The sequence below is a fragment of the Eubalaena glacialis genome, chromosome 11, assembly GCF_028564815.1.
Source record: "Eubalaena glacialis isolate mEubGla1 chromosome 11, mEubGla1.1.hap2.+ XY, whole genome shotgun sequence".
NCBI lineage: Eukaryota > Metazoa > Chordata > Mammalia > Artiodactyla > Balaenidae > Eubalaena > Eubalaena glacialis.
The window spans coordinates 116,297,690-116,323,021 of NC_083726.1; the positions used below are offsets into that span (position 1 = coordinate 116,297,690).

Genomic DNA, 25,332 nt, shown 5'->3' on the forward strand with positions numbered 1-25,332 from the left:
ACATGAAAAGTACATGAAATTCAAACATCAGTCTCCATAAGTAACATTTTCTTGGAACACAGCCACAATCCTGCATTTACCTACTGTCTCTGGCGGCTTTGGGGGTGTAGGGCAGAGTCAAATATATGGCTGCAAAGCCTAAAACATCTACTCTCGGACCCTTTGCAGGAAGAGCTTGCTGACCCCAGCTTGAAGGGAGTGGGTCTCCAGAGCCCAGCGCCCCTGTGTTGTCTTCCAAGAACTTACCCATCTGGGAAGGTGCCAGAGGTCGAGGGTCAGGTGAGGGGAGATCCTCCTCCTTTCCCACCTCTTCTTCCCACCTGCCCGTCTCTCACTTTCAAAAGAGAGGGAGGCCTCTCACCAGCCCCGGGGCGTAAAAACCTCCTAAGCAAAGGAACAATTCCAAATACCCGAGTCTAGTAAGATTCCGATGACACGTTTTCAAGTCAGGAGGGTTCCAAATATTGCTTTACCAAAACTGAAAAGGACTCCATCAAGTTTCCAGCTGCCAAATCATTAAAAATATTTGGTGACGGATGGCTATGTGATTTTAGGCACGTAACTCAGAAGGCGTTCAAAGAATTGAGTAACATGGTTATGACAGAGCTAGTGACAATTATGTAAACAAGGTTTTTTGAGTTTTACAGTTGAAATATTTAAAATGCTGAATGTCCCATTCTGTGAATAAGCAGTTTTTGTCCACAGATACATGAACTCAGTTGGAGGAAAAGCCATGCATCTCATTAAGAAGTGAAGTTCAAATAACAGTTTGTTATTATGTTTAATGAGGACTTACCAAAACTTGCGTTAGAGTTGCATTATTTTGATCACTGACTCCTGATCATCATCATTGTGAAATGACGGACTTGACTTCTTCCTGGCTGTTGACCAGAACTTTCTCAGCTCTTGGCCGCCTGGGCCTTTCCATGGGCAGCACACAGCAACCGGGAAAGGGTTGAGCAACCCCAAGTCCGGGTCTTTCGTAGCCTAATCTTGTCAGTGACATCCCATTGTCTTTTGTCTCATCCTACTCATATTCTATTGCTGGAAACAGGTCACTAGGCCCAGCGCACACTCAAGGGAGGGAGATACAGAAGAAGGCAAATACTAGGAGGTGGAATGGGGTGGGGGACATCTCAGAAGCTGCCTACTCCAAATGTCAAATTTTAGTAATTATAGCCTCTACATCTGTTTACACTTAGGATGAAAATTTTCGGGTGTCATCTTAAAAATGTATGGAAGGATGCAGAGTTTTCCAAAATTCTTTTACAATAAACAAGTAAAAGTGGAGACAGCGGAGCTCCAGGCCTAATGCAGCTGGGTCCTGTCGGGCAGTGGGGGGTCAGGGGTCTGCCAACAGCGGGCAAAGGGCAAAGGGTGAGGGGTGCTTTGGACAGCGAAAAGATCCACCTCCCCAGACCTGGGAGGCCTGTCTACATTACAAGGGCTAAGCGCGTCTGGGTCCACTGGTGTCGCGGGCCAGCAGAGGTGGTCAGTTGTCAGGGAAGGAAATGCAGACGACGCTGGGCTTAGGATGAAGGAAGGAAAAGAATGAAAAGTGCATTTCCGGGAGGCACACTTGTCAGCAGCGTGTAGGATAAAACGGGAGGGCAAGGTCTGGGACAGGGGGTGGCGGGGACACAAGAAGGGGGCCGCCCAGGGGACTGGGGGTCTTGGAAGGCCGGGGAGGAGGGCCTTAATCCGCAGGCTCCAAAGGCAGGCTCCTCTGGACCGGAGACTGAAAAGAGGTGATCAGCCAGGCGGACCCTCAGCAGACGTGGGGCGGGTCTCTGGCGAACGCGCAGGCTCAGCGCTAGGGGCACAGACGGCCGAGGGCAAGGGAGGCCCAGAGCCCGCGCAGGTGCGTGGGGACCAGCGCTCCCACCTCCTCGGGGGGCCAGCGTCGTCGGAGCGCGGAGTTGTCCAGACCTCGAGAAGGAGGAGGGCAAGCCAGGAAAGCAAAATCTGGGTAAGAGGGTGAGGATACAGAGAGACAGGGACTGAGAAAAAGGACTTCCTTTGACGGAGAAGAAAAAGAAGAGAGTAAGACCGGGGTCGAGAGCTAGGGGAAGGTATTAAAATAGAGTTTTACAGCCTGACGGTAAGAGCAGGGATAAAATATGGCAGCGAGGTGAGCTGGAGCGCAGGAAACGCTGACCCGGGGCTCGCGGCGCAGGCGGGGCTGAAGGAGCTCGGGGAGGAGCTCGGGGAGGAGCCCGGGAGGAGCGCGGGGAGGAGCGCGCACCTGGGACGCACGTCGGGGAGGGACCCGCGGAAGGGCTGTCCTGGCCCGAGCCCTCCCCTCTGCGCGGCCCGCCCGGGGCAGGGCTGGAAGCCGGAAGCGGACGCGAGGGAGCTAACTCGGGACTCAGACGAGGGGAAGCCAGGGGCGCGCCCTCGCTGCGCCCCCAGCCCGGGCGCGAGCCCTCCGCGAAGGCCGGGGCCATGGGGGCCCCGCGCCGCCGGCCGCGCGCGTCCCAGGGGTCCCCGCCGGTGCCGTCGCTCCTGCTTCTCCTGCTGCTCCTGTGCGCCCCGGGCCTGGCTCGCGCCTCCCCGAGGCTCTTGGACCACCCGGCGCCCGTGTGCACCCAGCAGGTGAGACCCCGACGCATCCCGGGGGGCGGGGGCCGAGGGCCGGGGGCGCGGGGTTGCCGAGTGACAGGAGGTCCGCGCGGGGTCTCGGGGGCTCCGAGGCTTGGGCACAGAGCGGGCCGCCGTGGGGAGGACTCCCGGAGCGGCGGGAGTTGCTATGCGGACCCGGGAAGACACGGAGTTTGCGGGAAAGATCGCGCAGCGCCGGTTGCACAACCTGGGCCGGCGTCCCAGCGGGAGGGGGGGGCGCGTGGCGCCTCCGCGGGGGGCCCACACTTGAGGAGGGACTCGGAGGAGGCGCGACCCGCCGGAGGCGGGGCGCGCTGGTTCGTAAAGGGTGGGGAGGGGCCTACGGAGGGCGAGGCGGGAGCGGACCCGGTTCCAGCCCGGGTCCTGGAACCCTCCTCCGCCGGAGCCCGCGCCTCGGGGACCCCGCGGCCGCAGCGCCTGGCGCACGGGCCCCGGGGCTGCGGCGGCAGCAGCTTCCGGGGAGAGTTGTGAGGGCAGAGCGGTGACCCCTCCGGCGCGAGCCCTGGGGACCGCGCGAACCCTCAGGACGCCGCCCCTGCGGCCGCCACCGCCCGGGTCTGGGGTCCCGCTGGTCTGTATCCGCCGGGCAGCTGCTCCGCTGTGCCCACAGGAAGCGACACACCCACCGCCGGGTATTGGCCTTGGGGTGGAAGCCCGGCTTAAGGGAAAAGAGACAGACACTGTTGCACACACACCCACACACACACACACACACACACACACACACATTCCGTCCTCTCCCCTCCGCTCCTCTTGTTTTCCTCGGCCCACTCCCCTCCACCACTGGCGCTAAGAAATAACCCTCAGTATCTGAGTCAGAGGATGTGAAACAACCGAAGCGGTATTTCTCCTGACCTGATTTTGTCGAGGATTCACCACAAGAGGGTGGAGGAGGGTCAGCGACTGTTTAGCAGAAACTTTTCTTTTAACGTGAATGATTTGGGGACCGTCCTTGTGACTCCCACTCCTGGGCAAAGCGTGGGACCCGCTCAGCAGGTCCTTCCCTTGGACTCGGTTCATTTCTCGATGGCCACTTGCCAGGCGCCTGCAACATACAAGGTCCTGAAACGACAGAGACACACTCCCTGATGACCGGAGGGGTGGTGAATCACCCAGGAGCCTGGAGCGAGTGCTCTCTGTGCAGCCAGTGAGTGTACAGAATTCCAGGGAAAAGAGAAACTCCTGCAGCCTAGGGTGTTCTTTGTGGCAGAGAAGACACTTGGGCAGCCCTCCAAGACAGAGGTCTGGAGCGTTCCAGGAAGTGGAAAGCGCTGAGCCAAGGCCCATGGGTGGGCAGGATGAGGACTGGGGGGTCTGAGTGGCAGGAAAGTGAGAGAAGCATCGGGAAAGGAGGGAGGGGCTCCCCTGAGCTGTGCTGAAAGGGCTTGACCTCAGTTGCTCAGCGGGAGCAGGGGCTCGGCCTGATGGGGGCGTGGGGTTAGCAGAGAGGGATCCCCCGGCAGATTCGTCTGCACCCCCCGGGCTCTGCCTTCCCGCCCCCGCCGTACACCTGGCCACAGACGCACGCCCCCCCACGGCCCGCGGCTGCCCTGAAAAGAGAGGAGCAACGCCCTCCAGATTTCTCTCCCTCCGCTGGCGCTTCAGTGGATAGAGCACCACGTAGTGTCAGGGGAAGCCCACACTTGACCCCGGAGGACCTGGGTTTGCATCCTGACTTCACCACCTACAGCCCAGTGCTGCAAGCGCGGGACATGGGGGCTGACAGATGATTGTGGACCGAAAGGATGAAGGGGAGGGTGGGCAGATGAATGACGAAGCCAGCTCTGCCCACGAAGCAGTGACAGGCGGAGACCAAGCAAGGTTGGTTCTGGTTGCTTGGATTTAGCGCCTCAAAACCCAGGGGACTCTGAGTGCCCCCCCCCATCTGATCCTTACTGGAGAAACTGTGTTTCCCTGGGGGACCCTTCCCACCTGGGCCTTCTCAGCTTCCCATGACCATGACCGCCAGCCCAGAAGAAAGCCCGCAACTTGCAGCTGGTCGGTGGGAGTGTTAACGCAGAGGTTTCTAGACAGGATGTGTGTTCCTTACAAATTCTTCTTTTCCCCAAGCACTTGCAGCTCTGACTGGGGGTGGAACAGCCGTGGGTTTAACCCCATCTTCTGGTCGCCAGAGCTTTCGACCGTGCCCCTCCCCGAGTGTCAAGTTGTGTCGTGTGGGCACCAGGCAGTCAGGGCTGCGGTCAGTGCTGGCAGCATCACCGCAGAGTTCATGGGCTCCTCCACTGGCTGCCAGCCTCTGTCTGAGATGTGACAGACAGCACATAGCATCAGCAGCAGGAGGGGATGTGGCTGAGTCAGGCCTGGGCCTTGGGTGGAGCTTCTCTCTCAGCCGCCCTGCAGCCCTGGCCAGTCCCTCCACTGCTGTGACCCAGTGTTCCCGGCCATTCAGGGATGACTCTCGCCTCACGGGATTGTGGGGAGAGCACATAACACGCTGGGCGGACCAGGGGCTTGTGCGCTGGGTGTGCTGGGGCATGAACAGTGACCTGCAGCTTCATGCAGCCTCTGTGCCGGGGGTGACAGGCATACCTTCATTCAGAGCTCTCGACGGGCTGCCGCGCCGGCACCATTCACCTGTCTCGGAGATGTTAGGCGGCTGGCCAAGGTGGACCAAAGCAGAGCTGTGTGTGACCGCCCAGCCCTCTTCTCTCTACCAGGCTCTTGTTGATGTCCGTGGAATTGTCTGAGTCCTTCCTTGTAATCTTCACCACCGCTGATGGAGAGGGTGGGCCCACCTGTTGTGAGCGCCCCTTTTTATGTAGAGGCCGCGTGGCCGTTATTAAGAGCGGGGTTCTGGAGCCAAACTGCACGGGTTTGAGTGTCAGCTCTGTGGAGCCTTGGGCCACTTAGCTGACCTCCCTGTGCCTCAGTTTTTTCATGAGTAAAAAGGGGATGATGGTACCGACCTCATAGGACCGTTGTTAAGATTAAATGAGACGTGCGTACCAAGTGTTAGCGTGATGCCTGGCACAGAAGGAGAGCTCAGTGAACACTGGCCACTGCCGTCATCTTCATCCCCGTGGGCATCCCCTCTTGGGTTTCTGCAGGAGGCCCTGACGTAGTGCTGTTCACAAGCGCATAAATAATGCTCTGATCCTACTGCTTTTTAAAATGGGCATTTGAAACAAAGAAATGAGGGGTGATTTTTTGGAGGGGAATAAAGCAGGATCTGTCCTGGTGGTATCCAGAGAAGATCCTGAATGCATTTTTTTACACGATTGAAAACATTACATTAATGTAAATTCCTTATAGAAATTAAATTATAAGAAGAAAAAGTCTGCTGTGCCTTCCCCTAAACAAATTCATGTTTTCATTTGTCTGTCTCACATTTTAATCCTTTTCTTTGTTTGGAGTAATGTCATAGATGAAATTCTACCTTTTAATTAACTCTTATCAAGGTGATATATGGTGATCCTTTTAAAATGGTACAAAGATGTTTAAAACAAAACCCAGCAGGTCCCTGCACCCCCCCACAACCCCTAAAGCAGTTCCCCAAAGAGGATCACTTATACTACTTCTAGTTATTTCTTCTGGCATTTGCCTCCATACTTCTAAATGTACTTATATTGTTATTCTTCATTTGTCAGTTTTAGATATTACCTACTGACTTATAATAGATGAAAATTTAAATTTCTTACATTACCTCCTCCCACTGCTTCCCCTCCCAGTCTTCCCATTGTGGTTCTATCAGTGGTCAGTGTTTTTTTGTTTGTTTGTTTTATTTGGTTGCACTGGGTCTTACGGGTCTTAGTTTCGGCAGGCAGGCTCCTTAGTTGTGAGTCACCAGCTCCTTAGTTGTGGCACGCAGGCTCCTTAGTTGTGGCATGCAAACTTTTAGTTGCGGGATGCACGTGGGATCTAGTTCCCTGACCAGGGATCGAACCTGGGCCCCCTGCATTGGGAGCGTGGAGTCTTAGCCACTGTGCCACCAAGGAAGTCCCAATGGTCAGTGTTTATACTATAACAAATGCTAATCTTCACTGCTGAGGCAAGTACATGTGCTTTGGTTGTATTTCTTTTCTGGTATAATTTCTCTTTCCTCCTGGAGATGATAATTCCTTTCATTCTTCACTTCCATAATTTTCCATGTAGCTAATGTTGGTTTTCTTCTATGAGATTTTGTCATATGTGTTTGTCATATGTCAGATATTCAGATATTTGTCATATGTCAGATAGTCCATCATTTTCATTCTGTATTCTCCAACCCCAGCCTGGACCAATTACTCCCCAGGCCTGCGGCAGTGGGTCAATCTTCCTTCTCAGAGGTTAACTCCCTCATTTTGCTGGAGCATATCCTGCAGTTTCCTAAGAGAAAGTATGAGGGTGTGAGAGGTATAGATAGATGGATCGATTTTTTTTTTTAAGTCTTTATGTGTCTGAAAATGTCTTTATTCTCCCCTCACACTTTTTTGATAGTTTGGCTGGGTATAAAAATCGCAGGTTAAAGATACTTTTCCCTCAGGATTTTTAAGGCACTGCTTTGCTGCCTTCCAGCCCACAACACAGATGCTAAGAAAGCCGATGCCACTCTGATTCCTCTCTGTGTGTTGCCTATTTTTTTTCTCTCTGTAAACATTATGATTTTCTTTTCACTCCTGGTATTCCAGAAGTCTCATGATGGGCCTTGGTCTAGGTCTTTTTTCATTTGCTGTGAAGGCCATTCAGTGGACCTTTTTAATTTGGAAATAATCAGTTCTAGAATTTCTTTTTCTTTTCTTTTTAATTTCTTCCCTCTATTTTCTGTGTAGTCTTCTTCTGGAAATCTAGTTAATCATGTCTTATCATTCCTGAATTGATTCTCTAAATATTCATATATTGTTTCTCCTGTTTCTGTTTGTATTTGTTCTACTTTTGGAGAAATTTCCTGAATTTTATAGCCCAGTCCTTCTGTGGAATTTTTTATTTTCAAGATTCGTTTTTATTCTCTGCTTGCTCATTTTTCCACAGTACCCTGTCCTTCTCATGTGGATGAAGTGTCCTCTCTTATTTCTTTGAAACTGTTATATTTTGTTTGTTTTAATTTTATCCTGTTCCCAGCATTGTCTTATTTCCTCCAAGAGCTTTTTTTTTTTTTAATTTGGGGGGTTTTAACCTATTTTTCATACAGGAAATCCTTCTTAAATATCTGGTACCCTTTGGCTGTCTGAGAATATTTCAAGACTGCGGTCCTAAAAGCTGACTGGATGCCCTGTGTAGATGGGCGTTTTGATCTCTGAACTTACTGTAAGGGTCAGGCTGGTGGTGAACGTGGCCTGTCTGTTGGGCAACTCTCAGATGTCGAAATCCAGAGGTCTTTTCTCTGGGCTTGGCTGCCAGCATTCTTTTTTTTTTTTTTTTTTTGGCTGCGCTGGGTCTTCGTTGTGGCACCTCTGGTTGCGGTGCACAGGCTTCTCTAGTTGCGGCACTCGGGCTCAGTAGCGGCATGCGGGCTTAGTAGCGGTATGTGGGATCTTAGTTCCCCGAGCAGGGATCGAACCCAGGCCCCCATGCATTGGGAGTGTGGAGTCTTAACCACTGGACCACCAGGGAAGTCCCCATGCCAGCATTCTGAGATCAGGGCAGGGAAAGAGGCTAAGGTGCCTCCCAGCTCCTAAAGGCACTCAGAAAATGCCAGTTCCATTTGCCATGTGCTATGCCCACTTCTCACCCTGTGTCTCCTCAGTTGACAGGAGAGAAGTGTGGTCCCCCCCGAGAGTGTCCCTCAAAGAGAGAGGGAGGGTGCCTGCGTTTCATTCTTGAGAATGAGCCCGAGGACGCCAGAGCCCAGCTTGTGGATTCAAGTTCTTTCTTGTCTGTAATTACCTGCCTCTCTTTTCCACAGGGGCTGAACTGCACAGTCAAGAACAGTAAGTCACCGGTTTTTGTTTTTCTCATGTTGCCGTGATGAAGCGCTGACCCCGCGCTGAGCTGACGAGGGTCCCAGCCCCCAGCGAGGACCCCTGAGATTTGGGGCCACACCTGCACCTCCGTCAAGGACGTTCATCGCGCAGCAGTCAGGATGGGAGGCGCAGGCCTGTCATTAGGATTTTCTCTGGGGTGCTGCCCTGGTGAATCTGTAATACGACTCTTTCGCCAGAGCTGTCGTGAAGTGGGCGACATCTGGGGTGGGACCTTGTTTTGTGTTTTAATTCAAGGAGGAAGCGCACAGTTCAAGTGTCTGTGCTCATTAGGGACCCCTGCACATAACAATAGAGCAGCTCTTATAGTTGCCCCACTCTCCTGCCCCACTTCCAGCCACTGCTTCCTCTCAAAGCCAAGGGCATGCTTTGTCATCTCTCCTAAGGTGCCCTTTAGACATCAGAGCTTTGCCGTGACCCCAGACAGGCATCGGGAAAGCGAGCAGGGCTGGGCAGCTGAGAGCACAGCCGCGGTCTCAGGGTCACGGCCTGACCGTGAAGGCCTGGCTCCTTGGACCCCCACGAGGTGTCTTCTTTGGTCTGCATCTTTGGTTTCTTGCAGAGCCTGCAAGCCTCTGATTTCCACCTTTCCTGGCCCCCAGGTACCTGCCTGGACGACACCTGGATCCACCCTCGAAACCTGACCCCGTCGTCCCCCAAAGACGTTCAGACCCAGCTGTGCTTTGCCCACACGCAGCAAGGACACCTGCTCCCCGTGGTTCACATCGAGTGGACGCTTCAGACAGATGGTGAGTGGGCGTCTGGAAGTGCTGCTCACCTCCGGGTGAACCCACAGATTGGACCACCCGGCCCTCCCCCCAGACTCAGAACTGGGCTCCCAGCCCTGTGCTCAGACACGAGGGGCCAGTTTAGTGAGAGGACCCATCGTTTCAGGCAGTGAGTCCTTTTTCAGTGTTTTGATGTTAACCCACGATCCTTCAAGGAAGGCCTTTCTTCAGCCTAAAATCTTCATCACCCTGGAAAAGGCGTCAGGTCGTGAATTGTCTGACTGCGGGGCTGGCCCTCCTGACAGCAGTGCCCCAACCTCTCAGGGGTGGATCTGTGCACAGAACTGGGAAGACGGGGTGACCAGGGCCTCCAGACCTGTGGACGGCCTGGGGGAGTCCTCTTCCTGAGGCTCCAGCCCTGCTGGCTGCTGCGTCCTCTTCAAGTTCAGGGACGCCCCTTTGACACCCACACCGTGTCGCCAATGCCCTAGCCATGAATTTGCAAAGCTTTCGCCTCTAGCCCTGGGTAAAGTGTTGCTGTCCGTGTCCAGCAGGGGTAGCTGTCCACAAGGCAGTGGCTAATCCAGCCCAAAGGGAGCTGGAAGGAGCGGAAGCGGAGGGTGGGTAAGACAGGCAAGCGTCCCAGACGGGACGTGACCCCCCCACCCCGGCGGTTAGCCATCCTTGATCTGCAGCTGCGGCCTCTCTCCTCCCTCTGCCCTGCAGCCAGCATCCTCTACCTGGAGGGGGCGGAACTGTCCGTCCTGCAGCTGAACACCAATGAACGTCTGTGTGTCAAGTTTGAGTTTCTGTCCACACTGAAGCATCATCACAAGCGGGTAAGACTCCAGCCGGGGCGGGTGGGGAGGGCGGGGATGGTGGTGACCGTGGGGAGCAGGACACGCACGCGCGCGCACACACACACACACACACACACACCCCGCTCTTCCTTCCGACCTTACGTTGCTGCTCACTGTTGCGGCTCCGCGACCTACGCCTGCCGTCCTGCCCTGTACCCGGGTCAGCCCGGGGCCTCCAGGAGGAGAGGCTGTGCCCAGACCAGAGCTGCCGTGGTTTCTGCTGCAGTTGCTGCTCAGAGCCGGAAGTGGATTCTCTTTGAGTTTGGTTAAAGCACTGATGCTCAGCGCGTGGTCCCAGGACCAGCAGCATCACCTGGGAGCTGTTAGAAATGCAGGTTCTAGGGCCCCACCCAGACTTCCTGAATCAGAGGCTGGGGGTGTTTAAACAGCAGCAGTTGATGGTGACAAGCCATCCAGGTGGTCCTGACCCAGGCTTATCTGAACACTGCTGCTTTACCTCTGAAAAGTGACCACTGGCAGGGCTCCCACAAACACAAGCAGCAAAGACAGATCCCCTGTCCCGTGTTTAGTGGGGACCCCCAAACTACTGCTGGAGGATGGTGAGGACCAGGGACCCCCACGTGGTCCACCAGGGAAGTTGGAGTCAGTGTGTGTCACCTGCACCATCCAGAAAATGTTTGCCAACAAAGATGCTGTCAGGCCTGGGCAGGTGGGCGGGGGGGACCTCATAGCCCTCTCGCTGCACTTTTGTGCTCCAGGATATTCTCAAGAGATCCCTGGCTTTCCCATTTAAGGAGGCAGAGTCAAGTAGTTTTTAGCTGCCCGTTGCGTGCTCTGGAGTTGGGGAGGGGGCTCTTTCATCTTTCCCCAAATTCTCTTGCTTTTGGCCCCCACTGTCTCCTGATGAGGCCAGATCTAGGTTTTTTAAAATAGGCAAGAAAGGGACTTCCCTGGTGGCGTAGTGGTTAAGAATCCGCCTGCCAATGCAGGGGACACGGGTTCGAGCCCTGGTCCGGGAAGATTCCACATGCCGCGGAGCAGCTAAGCCCACGTGCCACAACTACTGAGCCTGCGCTCTAGAGCCTGCGAGCCACAACTACTGAGCCCACGTGCCACAACTACTGAAGCCCACACGCCTAGAGCCCGTGCTCTGCAACAAGAGAAGCCACTGCAATGAGAAGCCCGTGCCCCGCAACCAAGAGTAGCCCCCGCTTGCCGCAACTAGAGGAAGCCCGTACGCAGCAACAAAGACCCAACACAGCCAAAAATAAAATAAATTAATTAATAAAAAATAATAATAATAAGCAAGAAATACCAGAAGAAACAAAGAACAGAGAAACAGATGCTTCCGATTTGGGAGCTTGCTGTAGTGGATGTTTTCTCCCTCTTTTGACTGATCCTTTGGGGGTGGACGGGGTGGACTTTGGGCCCAGGTGGGTGAGAGCCGTGACCTGTTTGCCCTCCCCTTCTCCCATCTCCTAGTGGCGTTTTGCCTTCAGCCACTTTGTGGTGGAACCCGGCCAGGAGTACGAGGTGACCGTCCACCACCTGCCTAAGCCCATCCCTGACGGGGACCCAAACCACCAGTCCAGAAACTTCCTGGTGCCCGGTAAGAGCGCCCTCCCCAGCCTTCCCTTCACCCCTCGCTCTGCAGTCAGCCTGTGGGGTGGGACCCACGGGACAAACAGGTGCAGGGCCAGGTTCTTTGCTGAGTGGCCGCAGCCTCCACTCCCTGAAGGCGGAGCCCGTTCTTGCGACACAAACAGTGAGTGTTGGTCCACGACCCCAGGAGCTTCACGGGACCCGGAGTCCCTCCGCGTGGCTGAAGACGCACGTTTCCTGCCCAGAACGTGTCAGGAACACAAGCCAGGCCCAGGAGAGCTGTGGCCCTGCTCCCAGCCCCGCCCCAGCTCTCAGTTCCTCGTTCTTCCCCCACGTCCCACCTGCATTTATCCCACGCCTTCCTTCCCCTCTTGCCACTACTCCCTCCTCCTGGGAGGCCTGGCGGGCTCATCTTACAAAGCATCATTTGATGTGTGTGCACCTCTGGGGTGCATCTCTGTGATCCCCAGCGTCTCTGCCACTGCCTGCCTTTCTCATTGTTCAGAGCCAAGCTCACCTAGACGCCCAGCCCCTTGAGGACAGGGCCTGGACCCCGCACCCGCCTGTGCAGCCTCCAGACCCTCACAAATGGCCCTGCGTGTGGGAGGTGATCGGGAGATGCTTGTTGAAGCCTTCTTCATCTCCGGAGCGCCCCCTGCTCACACATGTGCACACATGCACACTCATGTTCGTGCACGTGCACACAGATGCACACGCACACACACATGCACACACACACGTGCGCACACGATCTGTCCACCCGGCTTTCTTCCCCTCATGTCACCCCCTGCTCCCTGACATTCCATCATCTTGACATATTCGTGACGTGATATTACGCTATTTGCTTTTATGGTCTCTCCTGCTGGAATGTCATCCTCGGAGGGCAGGGACTTTGTCTCACTCACCGCTGTATCTCCAGGGCCTAACACAGGGCCTGGCACACATTGTGGGCTCAGCCAGTATTTGTCAAATGAGTGACCCCCCCGCCCCCTCCCCTGTCCCTAAAGCGGACTGGCTCAGCCCCTGTCACTCGCAGTGATTCACGCCTCTCACGTGCCTTCTGAAACCAAAGTAAAAAGTTGCAGTCAAGGAAATGGAGGGATCAAGAAGACATCTCCAGAGGAGTGGTCCTCACGGGGTCCCTGGGTCCGCGGCACCACGGAATCACCTGGGAACTTGTCAGAAATGCAGCTTCCCAGGCCCACCCCAGAGGGGCTGAACCCAAGACTACTGTGAGGACATGGGAAAGTCGGGGAAATGCTGCCGTTTGCTGAGGGGGACACAGTCCGTCTCTCCTCAAGGGCAGAGGCGGCTCTGGAGAGGGAGCCCCCGGGGAGAGGGAGCAGGAGTGGACCAGGACCCCTCGGTCCCAGAGCAAGTCCAGGGAGCTTGCCCCTGGATCTAGAAGGTTCCTGGAGGGAGGAGGGCTGAGACGGCCGGGGCGGTCCCAGGCCCGTGGGGCCTCCGGCCCGCGGCGGTGTCCGTCCTGGGGCATCTGTGAAGGGCCTCCGTCCTGGGGCATCTCTGAAGGGCCTCCGTCCTGGGGCATCTCTGAAGGGCCAGCTTTGAACAGGCTCCCCAGAGGTACAAGGTTGTTCCCTCTGGTGTCAGAGGCTCTGTAGGAGCCAGCTTTCCAAGGGAGGCGCGTTAACGGTTGCACTTTTTCCCGGTCCACAGACTGCGAGGACCCCAGGATGAAGATCACCACGCCCTGCGTGAGCTCAGGTAGCTGTGGCGGGCAGCCTTGTGGGGGGCTTTACTTGGGTGCACACGCACACATGCACACCTGCACGTATGCTCGCCCACCCCCTCACTCCCGGCCACGTCTGTGCCCCTGTGGGACAGGCAGCCTGTGGGACCCCAGCATCACTGTGGAGACCCTCGAGGACCACCAGCTGCGGCTGAGCTTCACCCCGTGGAACGAGTCCACCAAATACCAGATCCTGCTAGACAGCTTTCTACCCGCGGAGAACCGGAGCTGCTTCCGGCGCGTCATGGATCTGACCGTGGTAACCACTCCCTCTGCCGCTCTCCTAACCCTCCAGCTTGGCTCAGAGACACCTCTCCAAGCGTCGAGGCCCAGGCGCTCAGGCTGTGCTGGAGGGCGTGACCTGGGCTGCCCTTCTCCCTTCCCATGTGTGAGTGGAGTGTGGCTGCTCTGTGGCTGGTGTGTGGCTGGCCTGTGGCTGGTGTGTGAGTGTGGCTGCTCTGTGGCTGGTGTGTGGCTGGAGTGTGTCTGGAGTGTGACTGGTGTGTAGTTGCTCTGACAGCTGACGGACACGGCTGTCTCTGCCCTGCACACCCGGCCCTCTGTCCTCCCCTCCCCCACGTTCTCCTGGTCCTCTTTTTGTTTAGCTTTGTTAATTCCATTATTGCAAAAAGGATTTGAAGACTTTAAAATGTGGAAATGAAGACAAAGGGAAGTAAAGGTGAGGGAATAAGATGAAGCCAGGGTAGGGCCAGTGCAGGACACGCGTGTCTGTCCCCAAGATCCCCAGCGGCCAAAGCCAAGAGGGGCAGCTGGGTGCTGGATGCAGTCCTGAGTCAACACACCCACGGCCCTGGGGAGGGGTCGCTCCTCCCGGAGCGGGACCCGCCAGCCTCTCTCCCCGGCGCCTCCTGGGGGTGCATCCCAGCAGAGACCAGGGCCTCACTGTCCCTCTACCCTGCAGCCTGCACAGGAGGCCACCCGGCAGTGCTGCAACGTCACGCTCACCCTGCCAGGCTTCAGCTGGTGCTGCCGTCACCACGTGCAGGTGGGGAGTGGGGTGGAGACGGGGTGGGCACAGGTGCAGGTGGGCAGTTCGGGGCTCATGCTCCCCAGGGACCCAGCACCGCTACCTCCTGGGATTTCCTGCCCGGCCCCTGGCCTCACCTGGGCAGGGCCCTTTGCCCCCTCCTGCCCAGCAGCTGCGGGGACGTCCTGGAGGGGCCGGCGGGGTCCGAGGTGGGCTCACGTCCCCCCTGCCTTTCCTCCCTGCGCTCTGTCCTCGCAGATCCAGCCCTTCTTCAGCAGCTGCCTCAACGACTGCCTCCGACACTCGGTGGCCGTGCCCTGCCCAGAGGTCCCGCACACCCCAGGTGAGACGCACGGCTGCCGGGGGCACACCCGGGGGGAGGGCGGGTGAAGGTCAGCAGCCCGACCCGAACCCTGACGTGGTCCTGGGGCGGGGACGGCCTTTCGTTAGCTGTGTGGCCTTGGGCAAAGCACTTAACCTTTCAAAACTTCCGTGACTTGAAAAATGGGGATTCTTCTTGTCATAGTTACAGTTAAGGACCATGTGGTGAACAGCGTGCTCCAACGTGTCCATTTCTAATTCTCACAAACTGTGAGTCATAGTACTACCTGCTAAGTACTGTATACTAGGTGGCATGCACTGTAGTGCTGTGTGCTACGTACTGGGTACTAAGTACTGGGTACTGTGCACCATAGAGCTAAGTATATTTTACGGAGTACTGTGTACTAAGTACTATGTACTGGGTTCTGGGTACTATATACTTTGTACTAAGTGTGTACTGTGTACTAAGTACTGTGTACCTTATACTGAGTGCTGTGTACTAAGTACTGTGCACTATGCAACATACACCATGAAGTGGAGACTCCCTTCACCAGGTTCATAGGTGAGGAAACTGAGGCACAGAGATGTCAGGCACCTTGTCCAAGGTCACACACCGAGGAAGTGGCCGAGCCCCGGTTCTGACCTGAGACCCCGGCGTGCTGCCCACTTCCCGTTCAGAAGCCTCCTGCAGCCAGATGCCAGTCAAAAAGCCGCGGGCATTGCACTGGCCTGGACGGAACCCGGCCTCCCGGTGGAGGCGGGTGTCTCCCAGTAGGCCACCAGCTCAGGTGTCCCCTGTAGGTGGTGTCGCTAAGTTTAATGACCTGTACCAAGGGCTGGGTGTCGGGCCAGGCCGTCAGCAGGCCCCGGCACGCGGGTGGTGGGTGTGGTGACTGCAGCTAGTAACTGAGAGTCTGTCCCCTGGTTCTCATTGCAGATGCCGTTGAAGGTAAGGCCGACTCCTCCCAGGCTCTGCCGCCTCGGGACACAGAGGTCCCTGCCGTCCTGGAGTGGAGCCAGGCAGAAAGCCTGCACCAGGAGGCGGCCCTGGGTGGCGGGACCACGGCCCATCTTGGTGTCAGAGAGGACCCCCCGGGGTGGGCGGTGGGTTGAGGACCCCAGGGCTGACACAGCAGAGAGGGCAGCTCAGGGAGGGCAGCGGGCGGGCCCCCGGGGCTGGTGTCGCAGGCCTCCCTGCCACGCCATCACGCTGTTCTCCTGCCACAGACTACATGCCCCTGTGGGTGTCCAGGTGCATCCCCGGCCTCTCCATCCTGCTGGTGGGTTCCGTCATCCTGCTGGTCGTCTGCATGGCCTGGCGGCTACTGGGTAAGGGCAGGGGCTGTGGGCCCACCTGGGGCTTCCCCTCTGCCCCGCCCCTCTTCCCGTGCCCCTTCTCCCTGCACCAGCTGGGAGACTGTGCTCACAGCCCCACGCATCCCCGCCCTTCAGCCTGTTAATAAGCATCGGTTCCCTCCGGCTGCGGCCCTCTCTGGCCACGTTCTAAGCAGGAGAGAACATGGGTCTTCGGGGTGGGGACTTGGCCTCTCCCTGCCCCTCTACGACCCCGATCTGGGAGGCCGTTTCCCCTGTGGCCACAGCTCATGCTGGGGAAGATCACCAGCCGGGCGCGAGACCTGTCGAGAGGGTCCTTCTGCAGAGGTTCCCTGGGAGGGTCCAGCCGTCCAGGTCTCTGCTGGTGTCGGGAGGCCGTCTGCTTCTCGTTTTGCACGTCTGACCTTTTCCCGAAGTGCCCGCTCCTCGGGGCGAGGGAGGAACTCAGAGTTCTAGGCAGAGGCCCAAAGGGTGGGGCTTGAAATCAAGGTTCCAAACGTACTCCTTGGCCGCATGGCTCTGGTGAGTCAGCCCTGCTCCACGGGGCCCTTCACTGCATCCAGGACGGAGTGGTCACTTAAGCACGCTGGTTTACCTCCTCACCCTCAGGATACCAGCAGGAGGGACTTCCCTGGCGGTTCAGTGGTTAGGTCTCCTCACTCTCATTGCCAAGGGCCTGGCTTCACTCTCTGGTTGGCGAACTAAGATCCCACAAGCCGCGAGGCGCAGCCAAAAAAAAAAAATACCAGGAGGAAATTTAAGGGGCCCAGTGGCACTACTTCTGGAGGCATCTTGGAAGACTTTTGCCTCCTGAAAGGACACGTCTGGGGAAGGGGCTTTCCCTGAAGGGGAGCTCTGCTTGGGGATGGCCACTGTTGGGGTGTAACCTCCCAGGCACCATTCTGGGGGTCCCAGCCATGTCAGTGCTGCAGAATACTTGTGACCCAGCTGGTGGGGTGTACCGGGCACTTCACACACAGACCCATTTCACAGAGGAAGAAACTGAGTTTCAGAGGCGTTGATACCTCCTGCAGGTCACACAGCGGTCATGGGAGGGACGGTCTCCCTGCAGAGGCCCAGAGCGTCTAAGAAGTGCTGCCGCGACCCCCCCCCCGCCTTGGTCGGGAGTGGGGCAGAGATCCCAGCAGGTGCCCCTGTGAGCTGGTCCCTGTTTCTCTTCCAAAAGAGCCATTCTGAGCCATCTTGTAAGATTTGTGCTTCCTGCAAGGACACTTCTGGAGTATTACTTCTGGCATTTCTTTTCCTTTCAGGGTCCCATCACGGAAAATATGAAAACGGCACCAGATGCACAGGTGGGCACCTCCCGGTTTGGGCGGCCTGGGTTTGGGGTGAGTCCGTTCGCAGCGGCCTGGAGGCGCTACGCGGTCAGCTCCTGTCCCTCGGGAGATGGCACCTGCCGGGGACCCTCCTCTAGCTCCGAACAGAGGGGACCTCAAACAGCGAGGCTGGGCTTACAGTTGCTCATCGCTGAACGAGGAGGGGAAGGTAAAGGCACCGTGTTTTGTGAAAAGAGGTCCTCCCGGAAGCAGCTGTGTGTATTCCATAAACGGGCCTTTGTGTCTTGTAAGAAAAAAAGCAATTTTAATTAACATGTAGGCTAAAGGCCAGATAAAAAAGTGAGAGAGAGGCTCTTTTCCCCGAAGGCACAGGCTGTCTTGCAGGCAGCCAGCACAGGCAAGGCAGCCACCTTGGGCTTATTCTGAGGTCTCAGCTGCATTTTTGGGGCTCGGGAGTCTTCTGGCCAGCCGGGCGGGGCTGTCCCCGGCCTGTGGTGTGTGGTCAGCGCCGACATGCCTGAACCCTCGGCCTGGCTTCCCTTGTTTCCCTCAGACGTCCTGCCCGCTGCCACCAGCCTGAGCCCCCCACCCTTGAAGCCCAGGAAGGTGTGGATCGTTTACTCGGCCGATCACCCCCTCTACGTGGACGTGGTCCTAAAGTTCGCCCAGTTCCTGCTCACCGTGTGCGGCACCGAAGTGGCCCTCGACCTGCTGGAGGAACAGGCCATCTCGGAGGCGGGGGTCATGACCTGGGTGGGCCGCCGGAAGCAGGAGGTGGTGGAGGGCAACTCCAAGATCATCGTCCTGTGCTCCCGAGGCACCCGGGCCAAGTGGCAGGCCATCCTCGGCTGGGAGGACGCCACCGTCCAGCTTCGCTGTGACCGCGGGAAGCCCGCGGGGGACCTGTTCACGGCGGCCATGAACATGATCCTGCCGGACTTCAAGAGGCCGGCCTGCTTCGGCACCTACATCGTCTGCTACTTCAGTGACATCAGCTGCGAGGCCGACATCCCTGAGCTCTTCAACATCACCTCCTGCTACGCGCTCATGGACAAGTTTGAGGAGGTCTACTTCCGCATCCAGGACCTGGAGATGTTCGGGCCGGGCCGCATGCACCGCGTCGGGGTGCTCACGGCCCAGAACTACCTGCAGAGCCCCGGCGGCCAGCAGCTCCGCGAGGCCGTGCAGCGCTTCCGACGCTGGCAGGCCCAGTGCCCCGACTGGTTCAAGCTCGAGAACCTCTGCTCGGCAGACGACCAAGACCTCCCGTCCCTGGATGAGGAGACCTTCGAGGAGCCGCCGCCGGGAGGAGGGATCGTCCGGCAGGAGCCGCTGGTGCTGGAACCCGCCTCCCAGGGCAGCCTGCTGGTGGAGCTGCTCCTCGCGGGGGAAGGAGGGGGCCCGTCGCGGCTGGAGCCCCAGCCTTGGCCCCAGGAGCAGCCGGAGGCCCAGACGCTCCAGACCACGGTGGTCCCGGTGGACGGGGCCCCTCCGGCGCAGGCGGTGGAGCCCGTGCCTCAGGCCGTCAGGAGCGGTGCCGCCAGCCGGCTGGCCCTGGCTGGGGGAGGCGAGGCCTGCCCGCTCCTGGGCGGCTGGGGCCCTGGGCGGAACAGCCTCCTCTTCCTCCCCGTGCACCCCGAGGACCCGCCCGTCCGCAGCAGCCCCGCGGGGCGGCCGGACGGCTCCGTGCTGCCGGCCCCGCAGCAGAGCCCGAGCTGCCAGGACGTGCGCGCGCCCCCTGGGGAGGAGGAGCGGCGGTCGGTGCAGTCGGACCAGGGCTACATCTCCAGGAGCTCCCCGCAGCTCCCGGACGACGACGACGGGGACCGGGGCGGGGGGCCGGGCGGGCAGCCGCTGTATCCCGAGGGACTGGAGAGCCTGCGGAGCCTCCAGCTGCAGCTCTTCCTCCAGGAGCTTCGCAAGAACCCTGGCCTGGAGCCCAAGGGGCCGCCGCGTGGGGCCTCCCCCGCCCAGGGCGGTGAGCACGTGTGTCTGTAGGTGTGCACGTGTGGACGTGTGTATGCTCGTGTGTGAGACGTGTACCTTTAAAACGTAAACACCTTGACTCTGTCCCCTTAACCTTTCTTCCCGTGACCGTCCCCACGAGAATCCACAGCCTGTTCCCAGGAGCTAATGGCAGTGTCCTTGGGTGTCCGTCATGCATTCCTTCAGCCTTTATTTTGTGCCCAGCATTGCCCTGAGCATCAAGGAGCTGCCCGTCCAGTGAGAGGGACAGGGTAGCACACGGGGTGGGGCGCGAGATGCAGAGGCTGCCAGAAGCTCGCCTGGGGCCGTGAAGTCTGCAGAAGGGGCACCTGGCCCAGGGAGAAGCTTCTGGAGGAGGACATGTCTGAGCCGAAGGAGCAGCTCGTTTCCCGGGCCGAGGGCCGCAGGCGAGTGGGGCAGGGCTGTAAGCGAGCCTGCCGCGGAAGGCGAGGCAGTGGGCGCAGCCCGGGGAGGCCTCGGGGCCAGGCTGGGTGCGGCTGGGGCTCCTTCACCAGGATGAGTTGCTGCCGTCAGGAGGCTGAGGGCCAAACACACCTAGTCATTTTTGGAAAGAGACCAGATAGAAGTGAGGGTCGTGGCCCCTGACATCAGGGCCTGAGCCCACGCATGGCCTCCGTCAGCGGGAGACCTACAGCCGAGGATTCTTTCGGGGCTGCAGGCTGGGCCCCTGGGCTGCAGCCCCCGAGCTCGGGAAGCACAGGGAGCCCCCAGCCCTGTGCACGTTGGGGTCCCCCCCTGGGATTGAGGGTTCTCTTCGCCTGTACCTGAGTCCTGAACTGGAGCTCCAGGCTCCTGCCCGGAGGAGAGGATTCTGAAGTTCGGTGGGAAATCAGATACCAGGGTGTGAAAAGAGCTTATCAATGAAAGAATGAATAAATTTGTTAACTCAGGTTAGAATTCCTGGCGGTCAAGTCACACGTTGCTATAGGTCAAGAAGTTCCTAGTGGCAGAGGCCTTTCTCGTGGTGAGATTGTGCCTGGTAGCAGCAGGCCTTCGAGGCCCAGGCCCCGGACGGTGCATAGCTCACAGCCAGCCCGCTGGTAGCAAAGGACCAGGTACGGGAGTGCTATAGACTGGCGTCCGTGTCCCCCCAGATCCTTAGGTTGACACCTAATCCCCAGTGTGATGGTGTTGGGGAGGACCTCTGGGAGGAGATGAGGGCGTGGGTGGGGCCTCTTGGACGGGACGAGTGCCCTTATAGGAGACCCCACAGGGCCCCCTCGCCCTTCTGCCGTGCGAGGACACAGCGAGATGGCCGTCTGTGAAGGGACTCGAGGAATCTGCCGGCACCTTGACCTTGGACTTCCAGTCTCCAGCACCGTGAGGGGTGTTTCTGTCGTTGATAAGCTGCCCAGTCTGCAGTGTTCCGTTACAGCAGCCCGAGCGGACTAAGACGGGGACAGAGGAGCTGAGCCTCCCCATCCACCAGCCTCTGAGGCGCCCACCCCTCTGATGATGCAGGTGGGTGTCGTTGGGTCCAGGCTCCCACAGGCTTTCTGGGACGGTCCCCCTGCTTCCAGTCAGCGCGTGTTCAACGTGCAGGAGCCGGGGCTCTGCCTGGTGGCAGGATGGCCAGCCCACGTGGTCCTGGTCCCGGGAGCACGCTCTCCGTTCGGATCGCCTTCCCCACAGACCTCAGATTCTTGCTTTGCTGGCCTTTGAGGCCAGATGTCCCCAATTGGCATTGTCCACTATGTTCCCTTTATCAGCAGGGCTCCTGCCTTTTTTCCTAACAGCTTTACTGAGATAGGATTCACAGCTCATACAACTCACCATGGACCCTGTACAGTTCAAGGCTTTAGGGGCTCAGAGTTCAGCAACCTTCAGCATAATCAGTTTTGGAACATTTTTCTTACGCCCCCAAAGAAACCCAGCCCCTAATCATCACCCCAACCCCCAACCTCCCGTCGCTAGGCAAGCACTAATCTCCCTTCCGTGGCGTGCCTGTGTGGACATGGCGGGTGTGAACGGAGCTGTGAAGTTCCCCAGGTGCCCAACCTTGTTCCGCCCACTCCCCCTCCCGCTCCCCCAGAGCCCCCAGTCTCACACTGGTCTCAGCTGGCCGCAAGTGCTGGAGACTCCGTCAGCCTGAATATGGTGTCAGCCGTTTGCCGAACAGCGAGAGCATCAAGTGTGAATAAGGCCAGGCCTCTCTTCTCGTGCTGTTCTGAACCTCGGCTGATAAAATCCTGCCTCACCCAGAGAGGTCCTCCAAGAGCCCATGTCCTGCGGTCTGTGACCGCCACCCCTGGACTCCTCTCCTGGACAGAGTGACAGAAGGGACTTGAGGAGGCAGGAGGACCCCCGGCCACATGACCCTCGTGGATGTCCACGGCTTTTCCTGTAGGAAGACGAGGAATGATTACGTGGGGCTATGGACCTTGCCGGATTCGTTGGTTCTGAATCAGCTTCTCTTTTCTGCTCAGGAAGGTCCTCAGGTTTTGGAGGGTGTTTTGTTCATCACTCAGCAGGTTGAGCTGGGCCTCTGAACGCCGGGTGTGATGGATTTTACTGATTTCCTGGTTACCTTTGAATCAGAAAGAAGGGAGAGTGTGATGCTCACAGAATGATGGCGGTTTCCATCCTACAGCCTTTGCACTCTGCGGGGGGCAGTCTCCCCTCCCAGGTAAACAACGGAGGGGCCTTCCTGCGAAGACCTGCCCGGTGAGGGCCCAAGTGTACTGACGAGCCTTGCCTGTCAGAGGAACGGGGAAGGATGGGAGAAGTCTAGTCCAATGCCCCCCATACCCAGGCACCCTTTCCTGGGGGGAGTCACCTTCGGTTCTTCACGCCTAAGTGTGACTCAGTGCCCTGGCTCCTTCCCTTCCTGAGAAGAGAGTCCGCCTGCAGCCTGACTGGGGGCCTGCGGGACTCACAGGATGTGGATCCAGCCCCTGCTCTTTAGCCAGAACCTGACATCGAAAGGGAAGCCACATCCAAGGGCTGCCCGCGGCCGACGGACATGGTTCAGACCCGGATTCCCTTCCTGACCGCAGTGCAGCCTCCAGCAAGTGGCTCCATCCTTCTGGGCTCGGGGCTGGAGGGGAAGCTCCCCAGAGGGGCTGCGAGGACCCGGAGGGGCCGGCCAGCGGAGCACAGGCCGGCTGCAGGGCCAGACTCACCCGACACGACCTCCCCTCTTGAGCAGGCGAGGGGCAGCTCAGCCGCGAGAAACGTAGTCAAGGTGGTCACCTTACCGTCCATCCGCATTTAGGGAGAAATGAAGACACGGTCTTTGCTGTTCTGAAACTATTGTATGTGTAAGTTTTGTCCCCATTACGATTGTGAATGTCTTGACGGAAAGGACCATTTTTGCACATATTGCCCCATTACCGCAGCCTGTGAAGTAAGGGACATCGCTGCTGTCTTATAAGTGAGGGACGGCCCTGGAGGCCAGGTGGTGCCAGCGCCCAGCTGGGGGGCAGGCAGGGCAAGCGAGGCGGGTCCTTGGCCTCACCGTTTGAATAGCGCCTGAATAGTGCCGGCTGTTTCTGTGCTAAAGAACAACGACCGTAGTCTTTTTTTTAAATTTATTTTTGGCTGCGTTGGGTCTTCGTTGTTGTGGTGAGCGGGGGCTTCTCTTGTTGCAGAGCACGGGCTCTAGAGCACAGGCTCAGTAGTTGTGGCACACAAGCTTAGTTGCCTCATGGCATGTGGGATCTTCCTGGACCAGGGCTCGAACCCATGTCCCGTGCATTGGCAGGCGGGTTCTTAACCACTGCGCCACCAGGGAAGTCCAACCGTAGTCTTATTTTTGTGCAGACCCCATGTTCTGTTAGACTCCCCAGACCCCGTTGTGTTGAAAACAAACAAGCATGGCCTGTTCTCCTTCGTGATAAGAATTCATGCTCCTGGCTGGGGAGAGAAGGGCAGAGTATTTAAAAAGTCGTTTCTCAGCCTTTCCCCCTCTAACAAGTTATTCTCAGGAAGAAGGAGTGAGAGCCCAGGAGCTGGGGAATCACCCTCGGGCTGAGAGCCCAGGGGACTTGGCTCTGCTGAGGAAGCCTGGCTGGGCCACACCAGGCCGGCCGGGTCAAGGCCAACGCCGCTTCCTCAAGAGCCCGCCAACTGCCTGGAAGGAAGTAGCCAAGGTGCACCCATAATGCTAACACAGACCTGCAAAATGATGACAGATGTCACGGTGACATTTAAGAGTTGAGTAAGGAAACCAGGACAGGAAAGATCTTAAAACAAACCACACAGGAAGCTTGTCACAAGTCTCAAGTTTTTTATTTTCAGAACAGAAGCTGGTTTTATTTTTAAAAAGAGAAGGAGAAAAGAACGTGATAAATGCCAGCGAGGTGCCACTTCCGTCCTCCAGGCTCTGACTGCCAGCTCGCTCTCTTCCACAAAAACACATGGACTCGGAGGCGTCCTTAGAGAAGGTCTGGTCCAAGCCCTTTCCAAAAAGATAAGGAGTCCAAGGCTCAGGGGAGGACGGCCTGACCTGCCCAACGTTAGAGGCGGGCAGCCCGCGACCCGAGCCCAGCTTCTTCTCCTCCGTGACCTGCACGGCGGGCGCGGGCCCGGGGACGGCGTGCCTCCCGCCTGCTAGACACATCACAGCATCTCTGGTTGGACCCCGCACTACAGGTGTTCCTAGAAAACAAGAAAAATGGAACTTTCGGCATTTCTTTTTGTGAATGGGCAAGGGAAGTAAGTAAAAGGACTCAAGAAAAACACCCCAGAAGGCAGGGGCAGACCCCCTGAGCGCAAGGGCTGGCACCAAGTGTCGGGAAGAGGACATCTGTCCCGGGGGAGTGGGGCTGTCAGCCCGGACCGGAACAGCCTGGCCTCCGCCAGACCAGCCGGGTGCCGGGAAGTGCAGCTCATCGGAACCCACCACAGCCTCCACCAGAATACCCAACACCCTGGAGGTGTCGCAGCAGTGGTCACTCAGCAGGGAGACGGCCATCCAAACAGGAGAAGGGGTGGGGCAGGGGGCCGGCCTGGGGCCATGGCTCGGACACAAAGTCCTTCTCAGTCACTGAGATTAGGTAGCAGAGAAACAGCAAAGCTGGAGAGAGGGTGTGGGAACAGAGGAACAGCTCCTGGGCCCCCCAGGGTCCGGGCCCCAGAACTTTGACCACATGGAATTCAAAGGGCAAGAAGAGGGGTCCTGGGGAGGAGGGAAGGCAGGAAAAGAACAATTAGTTGCAAAATCCAACCAGCTGATCCTGGACCTGGTGTGCAAGGGGCTGGGAGCAGGGACAATTGAGTGCAATACATGTTTCTCCCTCCCCACCCCCCCCCCCACGAGAGCAGGGAGGCTCAGGCCATCAGCCCCGTCTGTGTCTCTGTCTTCTGTCAACAAGCCCCCAAGAAATTGAGAGAGAGGAGCCCCAAGTGCCAAAACGGAGGCCCAGAAAGCAAAAGTCACTGAAGCTAGTAGGTGACAGAGTCAAAGCTACAACCCATGACTCTGGCCTTTGTCCAGAGTTTATTACACCACACAAAGCTCCCCAGGCACAAGGAGGGAGGAAACAGATTCCCTACAACCTCCCCCAGCCCATCCTACCGCAGGGTGGAGGGGAGTAGGTACCCCTGGCCTGGCTCTCAACTCTTCCTGCACTCTGACCTCCCCCCAAATACTCATCCTGCCTCAAAGATGCTGAGAGAGGTCCTACATCAAGACTGTACATGGGCAACCCCTGGATGTTGACCTGTCACTAGGGAGGGAGGCTGGGCCGAGCGGGGCTTAGCCACCCTACTCCACGCAGCCTGCCTTTTCCCTAGAGACTCCTGTGACCAGAGCAGAGGACAAAGGTCACCACCGCCCTTTCTGATGTACACCATGCTTCCTAAGGAAGGACAGGTGGGAGGTGGATTTCCCGACTCTTGTGGGCCCATGGGAGGCCCAGCTTACATGGTTTTCTATCCAGAAACCTCACCAAAGCTGTTCTGAGCCAAGATCTGACCCAGCCAGCAACCAGCTGCAGGAA

At 57.7% G+C, this 25,332-nt stretch overlaps 1 protein-coding gene across 2 annotated transcripts; it reads left to right on the plus strand.

Annotated features, from left to right (window-relative positions):
- Positions 1 to 2,373: 2,373 nt before the first annotated feature.
- Positions 2,374 to 22,897, plus strand: IL17RA (interleukin 17 receptor A). 2 transcript variants are annotated; one of them, XM_061206081.1, is made up of 15 exons: positions 2,374 to 2,595; positions 8,465 to 8,489; positions 9,143 to 9,289; positions 9,995 to 10,107; positions 11,572 to 11,698; positions 13,369 to 13,416; positions 13,537 to 13,700; positions 14,364 to 14,447; positions 14,688 to 14,772; positions 15,688 to 15,699; positions 15,978 to 16,079; positions 17,357 to 17,398; positions 17,937 to 20,445; positions 20,604 to 20,851; positions 21,423 to 22,897. In XM_061206081.1, exons 1-13 carry the CDS (start codon positions 2,446 to 2,448, stop codon positions 19,379 to 19,381), a joined length of 2,544 nt encoding a protein of 847 aa, XP_061062064.1. In that variant the 5' UTR covers positions 2,374 to 2,445; the 3' UTR covers positions 19,382 to 20,445; positions 20,604 to 20,851; positions 21,423 to 22,897. The 2 variants fall into 2 exon arrangements, with proteins under 2 accessions (XP_061062064.1, XP_061062065.1); XM_061206082.1 differs by lacking the exon at positions 14,364 to 14,447 and having other exon boundaries at positions 17,937 to 20,851.
- Positions 22,898 to 25,332: the final 2,435 nt, after the last annotated feature.